Source organism: Ipomoea nil, unplaced genomic scaffold (assembly GCF_001879475.1).
Source record: "Ipomoea nil cultivar Tokyo-kokei standard unplaced genomic scaffold, Asagao_1.1 scaffold1125, whole genome shotgun sequence".
In the NCBI taxonomy this organism is placed as follows: Eukaryota; Viridiplantae; Streptophyta; class Magnoliopsida; order Solanales; family Convolvulaceae; genus Ipomoea; species Ipomoea nil.
This window is the reverse complement of record NW_017617553.1, coordinates 799,984-812,397: the sequence shown is the minus strand read 5'-3', so window position 1 is coordinate 812,397 and position 12,414 is coordinate 799,984. Positions and strand designations below refer to the sequence as shown.

General features: G+C 40.2%; 1 protein-coding gene and 1 pseudogene across 1 annotated transcript; one reads left to right on the top strand and one right to left on the bottom strand.

Moving 5' to 3' along the window:
• LOC109183416 (dipeptidyl aminopeptidase 4) lies at positions 1–5,409 on the top strand. The gene is made up of 6 exons (XM_019333502.1): positions 1–207; positions 664–1,154; positions 1,381–1,572; positions 1,820–1,849; positions 2,481–3,578; positions 4,640–5,409. The coding sequence occupies exons 2-6, from the start codon at positions 714–716 to the stop codon at positions 5,189–5,191; spliced, it is 2,313 nt and encodes a 770-aa protein (XP_019189047.1). The 5' UTR covers positions 1–207; positions 664–713; the 3' UTR covers positions 5,192–5,409.
• A 1,008-nt stretch (positions 5,410–6,417) lies between these two features.
• Positions 6,418–12,074, bottom strand: LOC109183417 (annotated as a pseudogene).
• Between the last annotated feature and the right edge of the window lie 340 nt (positions 12,075–12,414).

Genomic DNA, 12,414 nt, shown 5'->3' with positions numbered 1-12,414 from the left:
TTTCTTCACTTCACGTGAGAGGTTGCTTCGTTGCTATTCTGCTCGCTATTTTCTACTCCAAGTTTCATTTTCATGGAAAGTTGAAGAAAAGAGCAACCCGGCCTTGATTCTCTGATTCCGATTTCTTAATCTTAAGAAAAGAGCAAAAGGGAATTTGAATCCTTGTTCTTTTCTTGCCGATCAATCCAAACTCTCTCTCTAGTAAAGGTCAGATTTCAAGTCTAATTACTGATTTCTATTAATTATCTTCCACATTCATTTATCGTTGATTATTTTATCACCGTGGGCTGTGTTTTGGATCATCCCTGCTGTTGATAATCTGGGATTTTCTTAGTAGTAACTTCTCTAATCCTTGAATTCGGCGGTGGGTTTCTTTTCCTGGGAATTTTCAGACAAATTTCTAAATTCAGAAACAAGATAAAGATGAGAGCTTTAGATTTGATTAGCTGTTGTTTTAAGAGGAAATAAAGAGGAAATGGATAGAAAGTTATCTTTTTTTTAGCAAATATATCCGTATTCAGTCGAATAATCTGGGATTTGGTTTTGTAATTTGAATTTCAAGAAAGACCTGAGCATTTTGGTAGTATAGTCATTTTATTCATTACTGTGGCTTGGAGAGTTTGTGTTTGTGTTGGAATTGATACAAATTTGTGTTGTTTGCAGATTAATTGGTTTGCACAGTTCAATGCGCACTCCTGGTAATTTAGTTTGTAATGCAATCTACAGATGCTAATAGCAAGAAGAGTTTGAAACGTTCAAGATCATCTTCTTGTGAAATGCCACTTACTGATACTAACATTGCTAAGCCTCTAGAGGATTGCCTCCTGTTTCCTGTTGAGGAGATAGTGCAGTACCCATTGCCTGGTTATGGAGCGCCTACTTCGATTAGTTTCAGTCCTGATGATAGCCTAGTGACGTTTTTGTTTAGTCCCAATCAAACTTTGAATAGGAAGGTTTATGTATTTGATCTCAAGAACGGTAAGCAGGAATTACTATTCAGCCCTCCTGATGGTGGTCTTGATGAGAATAATCTATCAGCGGAAGAGAAATTGAGAAGGGAGAGGTCACGGGAGCGTGGGTTGGGTGTAACCCGATATGAATGGGTGAAGACAAGCTCAATAAGGAAGACCGTTATGGTGCCATTACCTGCTGGGGTTTGTTCACATCCCTTCTCTTTGATAATAGTTTTCAGCATTGGTTTAAGATAAACTTTGATAATTAATATCTGATGTTCTAAACTTACATTTACTTAGTGCTAGTTGCAAATACATTTCTATATGCAATCCAACTTGAACTTTTAGTGTGCTTGTAGGTTTGAATGGTGATTATATATATTTCGTGATTATCAGTTCTGTTGATGATTGCTTTATATGTGAACAGATATACTTCCAGGATCTTCATGGAGAACCAGAACTTAAGATACCAAGTGCCTCGTCCTCGCCAATTATAGATCCACATATTTCACCAGATGGAACCAAGCTTGCATACGTGAAAGACAATGAGCTCAATGTGTTGGACCTCATCCACAATAAGTCGAAGCAATTAACATCCGGTGCCAATGGAAACATCATTGTAAGGGCTAATTTACATTGTTGAATCAGATTTTATCTCCCTTTTATCTAATTCTACCTGTACCTTACATTCAAGAAACTTTAAAAGAGCTTCACTAGTAGTTCTTGTTCAGGTATTGTAAGTAGAATTGTTAGTCATGTTTCACTGTATTTCTTTTAGACTGCTGTGATGGTTAAGATTTCTATTGCTTCCCTTTCTAGAGTTTTTGAGTATGGTACTAAAATTGTGTTTTTCTTTCCTTCTTCAGGTACATGCTCTTGCTGAGTATATAGCCCAGGTGAGATTAAAATTTCATTTCCAATTACTTTTAGGTCAGATGCTTCTAAAGAGTGTAAAATGTGTACACTATGTCCTTTACGTGATACCATACATCTCCAGTTATTATGGAATTTTAGTTCTATGTGCTGTGAACTGTACATCCCGTGATTTTTTTTTTTTAATTTTTTTTTCAATTATTAGAAAGGTGGAACAAAATACTTGTTACAAAGAACAGAATTTTGCTTATTCAACTTTTATATCGATTTCCGGAATATCCCGGGTTCGATTCCCACAAGCGACGATTCCCCCTGGGCCAACTCCCATGGCCTCCCGGAGCGAACGGGGATTAGTCTGGTGGACCTGGACCGTTAAACGGTCAGAGAAAGACCCGGACTACCTCGTGGTAGACTTCTATATCGATTTCCCTTACTAATTTTTACATCTTCAAAATCTGATTATTTTTCCACACTCTTTTGTTTTTGTTTTTTAATTCTTCTTACTTTGGCACAAAGAGTTGCCTTGATCTCTTTACTACATTAATATTTTTCAGTGTTAAAAAAAGAAGTTCATTTCCAATTGCTAGCTGAATGATATTCTGGTTGCTTCTTTATATGCTGGATTGAACATATCCCGTTTTCTGCTTGATGTAGGAAGAAATGGACCGGAAGAATGGATACTGGTGGTCACTGGACAGCAAATTTGTAGCATTTACAAAGGTCGATTCATCTGATATACCTCTTTTCAGAATCATGCACCAAGGTAAAAGTTCCACGGGTCCAGAGGCACAGGAGGACCATGCTTACCCATTTGCTGGTGGGTCAAATGTAAAAGTTCACCTTGGGGTAGTGTCTTCCAATGGAGGTCCTGTAACTTGGATGGACCTTCTGTGTGGTACAAATGCTGCTGAGGAATATTTGGCGAGAGTGAATTGGATGCATGGAAATATTCTTACTGCTCAGGTTTTGAATCGATCACATTCCAAACTAAAAATCCTCAAGTTTGACATTAAAACGGGTCAAAGAAAAGTACTTTTGGTTGAAGAAAATGACACCTGGATCAACCTGCATGATTGCTTCACACCTTTGGACAAGGGACTGAATAGATCTCCCGGGGAATTCATCTGGGCAAGTGAGAAAACTGGGTTCAGACATTTGTATCTGCATGATTCTAACGGAACATGCTTGGGCCCTTTAACCGAAGGTGATTGGATGGTTGAACAAGTTGTAGGTGTAAATGAAGCCGCTGGCCTTGTATATTTTACGGGTACTTTAGATAGTCCTTTGGAATCTCACCTTTACTGTGCTAAATTGTTCCCTGACATGAACAGCCCCTTACAGGCACCATTAAGATTGACACAGGGAAAGGGAAAACACGTGGTTGTGCTCGATCACCAGATGCAGAGATTTGTAGATATTCACGATTCCTCGGTTGCACCTCCTAAAATTTCGTTATTCTCTTTGCATGACGGGAACTTCATAATGCATTTGTATGATCAACCGATCATCATTCCAAGATTCAAAATGCTCCAGCTTGAACCTCCAGAGATAATTAAGGTACAGGCAAAGGATGGGACTACTTTGTACGGGGCACTATATAAACCAGACGAAGCAAGGTTTGGACCTCCGCCATATAAAACCATGGTTCAAGTATATGGTGGCCCTAGTGTACAACTCGTGGGTGATTCATGGACAAACACAGTTGATATGAGAGCTCAATTTCTAAGAAGCAAAGGCATCTTAGTTTGGAAGGTTAGTGTTTCCCTGGTTCTGTTCTTATGTGATCAACTGGTATCTGGTCTAACCAACTTGGTTGGCGTGAGTGGCCGTACACTCTTGTCCCTTAAGAGAGGTCGGGAGTTCGAATCCCCTCTCGTATGGAAAAACCAATCTGGCCAGCACTTTGCCCCTTAATTGGGCCGGCCCGGTGCGAGTATGGTGCGGGCTTAAAGGTGCCTCCTATAGTTAGGGCTTACTCAGGACACCTCATGGCCTGACCAAAAAACTGGTATCTGGTCTTACAAGCTTGTAGTATGAACTAGTTACTCTTTCCTGCATAGTTTCCCTACAAGCTTGGAAGTTTGTTATTTTTGCAACTTTGTTAATACTGCAGCTAGTTCTTTTGGGCTGCTCTGTGCATCTGAGAACACAGTCCATGGACTGCTTAAACACTGAACTGAGTTTGTGTTGGGCGGAGGCCGTAAGGGCCGAGTCCAGCACCATGTGGCTAGGGGGATTGTTGGGTAGCCAGCACCCTGGTTCTCGAAAATGTGTGGCGGTATAAGGAAATAAAGTTGTGCCTTCGCTACTAGCTATAGCTTTTGGCGTAATGGTAAACGCTTGATCCTAACAAGTGGTACCAAAGCCAAGTCACGGGTTCAAGTCGCTGCTGCTGGGAGGGGTATTGTTGGGCGGAGGCCGGTAAGGGCCAAGTCCAGCATCATGTGGCTAGGGAATTGTTAGGCGGTCAACACCCTGGCTCTTGAAAATGTGTGGTGGTATAAGAAAATAAAGTTGCGCTTTCGCTACTAGCTATAGCTTTTGGCGTAGTGGTAAACACTTGATCCTAACAAGTGGTACCAAAGCCAAGTTGCCCTTGCTGGGAGGGGGATTGTTGGGCGGAGGCCGGTAAGGGCCAAGTCCAGCACCGTGTGGCTCTATAGCTTTTGGTGTAGTGGTAAGCGCTTGATCCTAACAGTTCGCCATGCGATTAAACATGTCTCTAATCACTTTGAAGGAGTAATTCAGTTCTAGCAACGAAAAACATGAAAGAAGGGAAGAAATTCTTACCCTGGTTGTTTTCGTGGTTACAGATGGATAACAGAGGCACTGCTCGACGAGGACTCAAGTTCGAAGGTGCACTGAAGAACAACTGTGGCGGTGTTGATACCGAGGATCAAGCAACAGGAGCCGAGTGGCTTGTGAAGCATGGGATTGCCAAAGAAGGTCACATTGGACTGTACGGATGGAGCTATGGCGGATATCTATCGGCTATGACACTGGCAAGGTTCCCTGAAGTATTCCGATGTGCGGTTTCGGGTGCCCCAGTGACTTCATGGGATGGATACGACACATTCTACACCGAAAAGTATATGGGTCTTCCTTGCGAGAACCAGTCGGGGTATACCGAGAGCTCCGTGATGCACCATGTGAGCAAGATAAAAGGTAAGCTTTTACTGGTGCACGGCATGATCGATGAAAACGTGCACTTTAGGCACACCGCAAGACTGATCAATGCGCTCGTGGCTACCGGGAAGGTTTACGAGTTGCTCATTTTTCCCGATGAGCGGCACATGCCCCGGCGACATAGGGACCGTATCTACATGGAAGAGAGAATCTGGGATTTCATTGAAAGGAACTTGTGAATGAGTTTTTGAATTCCTTTAAGATAATGTGTAATGTGTTGTTTGACAGGGAACATTTTGGTGATTCTCTCCTCTTCTCATTTCATGCTAGTGACAAGAAGAGACTTCATGTGATTGAGACAATCATTAATACTATCCTATCCTAGGAGTGTATTTAAATGACAATAAGTACTTGTGCATCATTATTAAGTAGATTGAGCTTTTATTTTTCATTCTTAGATTATAGTGACGTTCTTAAAATTAGTCATTTTATTTAACGTCGTTCCATATTAATTTATTATTTTTTTCTATTAAAAAAAAGGAAAAAGAAAATGGTCAAGTAGGCAATTGAATTTTACATGATAAAGTAATTAGACTCCTGAACTTTTTAAGGATACAATAAATCATCAAATTCATTAAAATCTGTCAAATAATCTAATTTATCGGTAACCAACTCTTCACCGTTGGTCACCATAATTACTGTTGACCGCTTTCTAAGTGCGTTGACAGTTGATTGGATTGGTCGCCTTTTTCGGAGAAGCGATCAAAATTGGTCGCCATTTTCAAAAAAGGCGACAAAAATTGGTTGCCTTCTTCGGAGAGGTGTCAAAAGTGGAGATGGTGATCAAAAATGGTCATCTTCAAAAAAGGGAAGGCGACTAGAACAGAGAAGGCAACTAGGTTGGAGAGGTGACTAGAAATGGTCGCCTTCTGTAGGAGAAAGCGACCAACTTTTTTTTGATCGCCTTCTTCGGAGAAGGTAACCGAAAGCGATTTGAAATGGTTACTTCTTCTAAGGTAGATTTACGATCGTCAAAAAGTCATCGAAATTAATCGAATTTTTGTCAAAATGATAATGACGGGCTATGACATATCTATAACCGATTGGCATGTTTCTATGCATGAAAATAACATTTTGAAATGTTTAATTGTATATTTTAAAAATTTAGAAATCTAATTAGTATATTGTATAAAGTTTAAGGGTTTATTTAATATTTTCCCCAAAAAAAAAAAAAAAAAAAAAAAAAAAAACTTAGATGTCATCATGTCAAATCTTATGTTCTGTATTTGGTCAAAGTAGTTTAATGTTTTTGTCTTGTTTTGACCCACATACATAAAAGACGGATACTATCAGTCAATTATTTATAAAATTTCCGCAATAGTCACAAATTAGTGAATGCATTTATTCTCTTCACACCTACCGATGGCCTACTCTAATTAATGATAATAATGTAGATTTCTGAAAATATTCAAAATAACATTTTTCATTTTAATAAATCTTTGCTTTACATACTCATACAAAATACATTGAGTTGAAGGAAAATAATACAAATTAAAAAAAAATGTAACAAAATCACAATATCCTTGCACGTACTTATGTCAATTCAGAAATTTGAACTCACTATATTATTACCTATGGTAATCCAAATACTGGCCTCATAAATGAAATTGCATTAGAATTATATTATTTACTGCCCCATAGTAAATGAAGAAACAAGCTACCCACAATTCTGTTCTCCCAAAATGTTGAATCTCGGACCTTAAGGCCCCCACCTTTCGGCCCGACAGAAAATATGAGAGGAAATAAATCACGATAACTCAGTAACTCAGAGCTACCCCGACAATTATATTCCTCCATAGAAATTATGGATTTTGAGAAAATTAAAATTGGATCCACCACCTATATATATAGCAAGTGTATGTATACGTGTATGTATATATAGCTTAGTCGTGGTAATTAAGTGCTAAGACCAGCCAAGAAAGCCACTCCAGTAGAAGGCAACCACGAGGATCCAAAAATGAACTGCGCCACCGTGAACTTGCTAGCCTCGACCGGCAACGTGATGACCCGGTATCCCGGCCAGCTGACGCGGCGCGCCAAGGCGGCCCCGGGGCCGGAGTTCATGTACTCGCCGTAGTACAGCGTGTCGAGGGCGAAGGTGGCGTTCCACTCCAACCACCCCCGGGGGTGAACGTGGTCGCCGATGTACGACATCATGACGACCGTCCGGGAGTAGAGCTTCCAGGGGCGGCCGAGGTAGGTGGAGAAGTTGGCCTTGGAGGAGTCGAGGTCAGAGGTGGCGAGGATGCGGGAGGCGTGGATGGAGATGCCGGTGTTTTGGTTCGGGTCCTTGCGGTTCTGGGCGGTGATGGTGTTCTTCTGCCCCGGCAGGGGCTTCCGGGCGAAGATGGTGCAGTTCTGGAGGACGACGGCGGCGTTGCCGAAGATGAAGTCGACGGTGCCGTAGATGTCGCACTCGCGGTAGAACTGGCGTTGGGAGTGGACGTACAGGGTGTCTTGGTAGCCGATGATCTGGCAGTGGTAGATCACGGCGTGATCGGCGCCGATCCGAAGCGCCACCGCCTGGTGCTTCGCTGCTCCGGCCCAGTTTTCAAACGTTATGTCCTTTGCAATGAAACCCGCTCCCGTCGCAGCTGTAAGTGGACACCATACCAAAATCTTACTCCAACAATTCACAATATAATATAATATATTGACTAGAAAAATTAAAGACACAACCATTATCCTAAGGTATGCAATGAACATAATGTTTCAATAGGTGTTAAGACTCCTCGTTCCAAAAGTTAAATCCCCAACTCACCAGGCCTCCCACATCCGAGCCCGTATTTGGAAGGATGTAGGTTACAGTTACTCAACACGACAAAAGCCAGTGCACACAAGCAATTTTGAAAAAATCGCTAGGCACCCTTTAGGCGCCTGGGGAGCCCCTATGGCGCCTAGGAGGCTGACCGCCTAGTGCTTAGGCACGATTTTTGTAACACTGCGCACAAGAGATCTGTCCATTTTAAACATAATGTTCACTCTCCCAAATTTTGAACATTGATCTCTTGAACCAGTAAGTTAACTTGGTGCGGCCCCATTCATTACTCGTGTCCTAGGGACATTGACTAAATTGGGCGGAAATGGACTGACTTTTTATAAAAGTTATTGGACAAAAGATGCATTTCAAGGGAAAATATTGTCTACACATCCAACATTTTCCTAATTATAATGTGATGTATAGTATAGGCAATCACCCACCCACCTCCAATAATAATGTCTCTGCCAACAAATTGGTAAGCCAGTTAAGTGTTCCAATATACATAGCTGTCCTCATTTTCTTATGTAACATTCAATGAGTAACACAAATGTTCTAATGAAAAATCTATAATACTATATACTTGACAACAGTACACTATGTCGGTCGATCAGATGTTATTTCAAAATTAAAAAAAAAAAAAAAAAAAATCTCTTAGCTTATAATTGAATTCACTAGAAAAAAAAAAAATTCAAATTTAGCGATCACATGCAAAGTTGATGCGTATAATATCCATAAACATTATGAATAGGGCCAATATATATAGTTGGATAGTTAAGTATAATTATCAACTATCAAATCATAGGGTGACAGGCCACGTGAGTGCACTATACTTTAACATGATATGGATTCATGCATGCACGGGTAGGGGTTTAGAGCCCATTATTTTCCAGCACAAATAATTAATGGGTAGAAATTTAATTTCAACCACATTAGAAAATAAATAAAAAGCAGAAAAAGTCCAAAAAATAATAATAATTTTCTTTTTAATTTACCGAAAGAGGCTGTGTGGAACGTCGTCATGTTATCGGCAACGCTGCTTCCTCCCGCAATTACCGTTTTGCCCTTCCCGTCTCCGATAAGCATCACATTTGTTTTCTTCCTCCCTATTTTCAGATTTTTCTCTACGTACCTGCGTAAATAAATAAATAAATAAATAAATAAATAGTTAACCCCCAAATATATTTAGGTCCTGTTTGATAACATTTTTAATTTATCAGTCAATTTTGATTTTTTGATCACTATTAATTGTTTGATTTGCTTAAACAACTCATATAAATAAGTGTTTGATTGATTAATTTTTTGTTACAATTTATTGTTTCAAAAAGTCAAAATTCTAAAAGTTATTCAAAAGAATTTTTTCAATCAACTTTTTGAAAAAGTCATTTTGCATATAATCAATTATCAGCTAACAGCTAATTTACCAAACATTTTTCTAAACACAACTAATGCTATCAACTAATTAACTTAATCAACTAACAACTATTTACCAAATACCCCTTAATCTCATTTCTAGTTTTCTACCGACAGATCTGGTTCCCATTTTACAAACACCTCCCCAAATTTCTTTGATTTCCCAGTTTTACCCTTCCGTAGTTAATACTTATTAGTGACGTGTAAATTACTCTACATTATTGTACCGTTTCGAAACAACTTTAAAAAAGAGTTAATACCTAAAATGGTCCATCGACTATGCCATAATTACCAATTTGGTCCTCAACTACCATTCTTACCCAATTAAGTCCTCAACTATTTAACTTTTACTCAATTAAGTCCTCAACTATACAATTCTTACCCAATTTAGTCCTCAACTATACAATTCTTACCCAATTTAGTCCTTTGTATTAATTTGACTGTTTGTTGACTGTCAAAAGTCGGGATAAAATTATAATTTTACAAGATTTCTCCTTCCTCTCCATTTAGCAGCGCCAAACCATGCAGCAATACACTCCGATCAGATTTCGATCGTCAAAAAATCGTTGAAAATCAAATTCATGGGCTATCCGATGCACAACCACTACTTCGATACTGACAGGTTTAGAACCCAACCGGAGCTTATTGCTACATGGTTTAGCGCTGCTAAATGCGGAGGAAGGAGAAAACTTGTAAAATTACAACTTTATTTCCACTTTTGACAGTCAACAAACAGTCAAATTGACAAAGGACTAAATTGGGTAAAAATTGTATAGTTGAGGACTTAATTGGGTAAAAATGATAGTCGAGGACCAAATTGGTAATTACGACATAGTCGAGGGACTATTTTGGGTATTAACTCTTTAAAAAATGGTTCACGTGAGGAATAGTCAGATTTCAACCAATGGCATTATGGTAATTTATCCAATACCGAGAAATGACAGGAAAGTTACGATATAGTATATAAAAAAAAAAATTTCTACAAATAATAAGAATTTTTTATGCATTCATGCTGTCTTTTAAAAAAAAAATTTTGGTATCTTTTTACAAAAAGAAATTAAACGAGAAATAAAATTATACTTGAATTATTTTCTGTGTAGGTAAGTTCATTTATAATATAAAATATAAATTGTACTAAAAAATAATTATTTTCTTTATGGCCGGTGAGAAACCGTGACATATGATTCCATAAAGACTCTCATAAATAATAATTTAGGCTTCTTGGATTCTTATTCCATGATTAATTAAAACAAAAATCATTATTATATACTCTTCTATCCATTTCTCATTTCCTTTTTATTATTTATTGGTCAAACCAACTCTTTATTCATTATTTTAAAAAATAATTTTTTAATTCTTTTTAAATTTATTTTTTTTTATATTTAATAATACTTTTAACTAATTTTTAAATATATAAATTTTATATATTAATATCAAACTTAACATTATAAAAATTAAATTAAAAATAACTTCAGTGATGTCTAGTTAACTGAATTAGAGACAAAATGGGACCGATAGATTAACTAATAACTAGGGATTAAAAGGGGGGAATAAATAAATTAATGTCTAAGGATATGGATAGCAATGTCAATTCACACAGAAAAGAAGGGCATTAGAAGTTAGAAAGGAAGATAAAAAAGGGTAAAAGGTCAAGGCTGCTTTATCCAGCTCAAAAGAGGGAAACGTGAACTTACTTTCCTGCCCTCACATAAATAATGGTCCGGCGAGTACTGTATTCCGGCACTTTCTTGATCGCCTCGGCGATTGTCTTCACCGTTCCGTTGCCGTCTTGTGACACGATTATGTCGGCCTGGATCGCCGGCGCCGGCAAGTCAAGCAATCTCCGTTCGTTCCGAGTTAGCCATTCCGGGAAATCTCCGTGGCCCAACAGCATACGGCGGCGATTCTGAATCGGCACGCCGGAGAAGTCATCGTCGCCGTTGGCGGCAGCGAAAATGGCCAGACAGTTGCTCACCAGCTCCGACAGGTTCTTCAACCTCGCCGACATCTGGCTCTTCACGGGGCCGTTAGTTTCGAACAGTCCCTCGGTGCACGTGTCCTGGTTGGTCAGCGCGGCGCTGAGCCACGTGTGCACGTCCTGCCCCCTGCCGCCGCCGCCGCTGACGGAGGAGAGCGACCGGGAGAGAAGCTCCACCGAGTCGTCGAGGAGCTCGAGGCAATCCTCGTACGCCGACCGCTCCAGCGCGCTCATCGGAACGTTGCCAATGTCGGCGGCCATGTACAACGCCCGCCCGAACCGCTGGAGAGTCACGTTGACGGAAATGTGGACGAGGTCGGTGTCCGACGCCGCTACCGCGCCGGGGAAATCCACGAGCGAGTTGACACAGAGACTCGGGTACCGAGTCTTGCTACACGTCCGGGCAATGGCCTGAGTTGGCTTCGCCGTGATCCTATCCCCTTCCCCCTTCCCCTCACCCCCACCAAAACCGCCACCGAAGCCGCGGCGGCAACGATGAGAACCGCCGCGAATATTACCAAACCCTTCACCTTCTTCCCCTTCCCGCCCCAAGACGCCGTCGCCCCGTCCGGCAAAATCTCCCGCCGCGACGCCGGCCCCACCGGTGACGATCCGATCCTCCCATACTCCATTCCGTATCAAAATGCCGTTAGCCTCGGAGAAATTAAGGTTATTATTAAGAAAACAATTGCAAGAAGCCTCAGCTCGGAGAAAATAAGGTTATTACTGAAGTTATTAAGGTAAGAAGGGAGGAGTGAAATGAAATGAGCATAGAGAGAAGGGGGTGGAAGTGCGGGGAGAGTGTGTATCATGAGTTGTGTATATATAATGGCGGTGGCAGAGTGAATAGGTTGAGGTTGTTGCGAGGTCCATTTCTTAGCTGGCCTCTACTTAGAGTAACACCAAGCTAGTGGATCGTAGTTTCCTTCTTTAGATTTTTTGTTTTTTTTTTTTTAATCCCTTAGCTAATAGCTTTTCAGTTGGCTCATAATCACCATACAAGTGACGATGGACTACGCCATATAGTCCACACCTAAACCTATACTACAAGCCACACCGAATGCCACCTAATCCTATTTCTCCCGACAGGATATAACATGATGTTTAAGTAGGGAATTAAGAGTGAAAGAAATTGTAATTTCGTGTGAAACGAATGTTAGGTGGAGGTCAGTAAAAGTCAAGTCTAACACACAGTGGATTGGTAATTATTGAGTGGAGGCCAGTAAAAGTCAAGTCTAACACTCAGTGAACAG

Excerpts from the sequence above, each read along its gene's own strand:
- LOC109183416 (XM_019333502.1), top strand. The coding sequence starts at position 714 with ATGCAATCTACAGATGCTAATAGCAAGAAGAGTTTGAAACGTTCAAGA. Across the intron at positions 1,573-1,819 it reads GTGCCAATGGAAACATCATT|GTACATGCTCTTGCTGAGTA; the intron begins GTAAGGGCTAAT and ends TTCCTTCTTCAG. Across the intron at positions 1,850-2,480 it reads TTGCTGAGTATATAGCCCAG|GAAGAAATGGACCGGAAGAA; the intron begins GTGAGATTAAAA and ends TGCTTGATGTAG.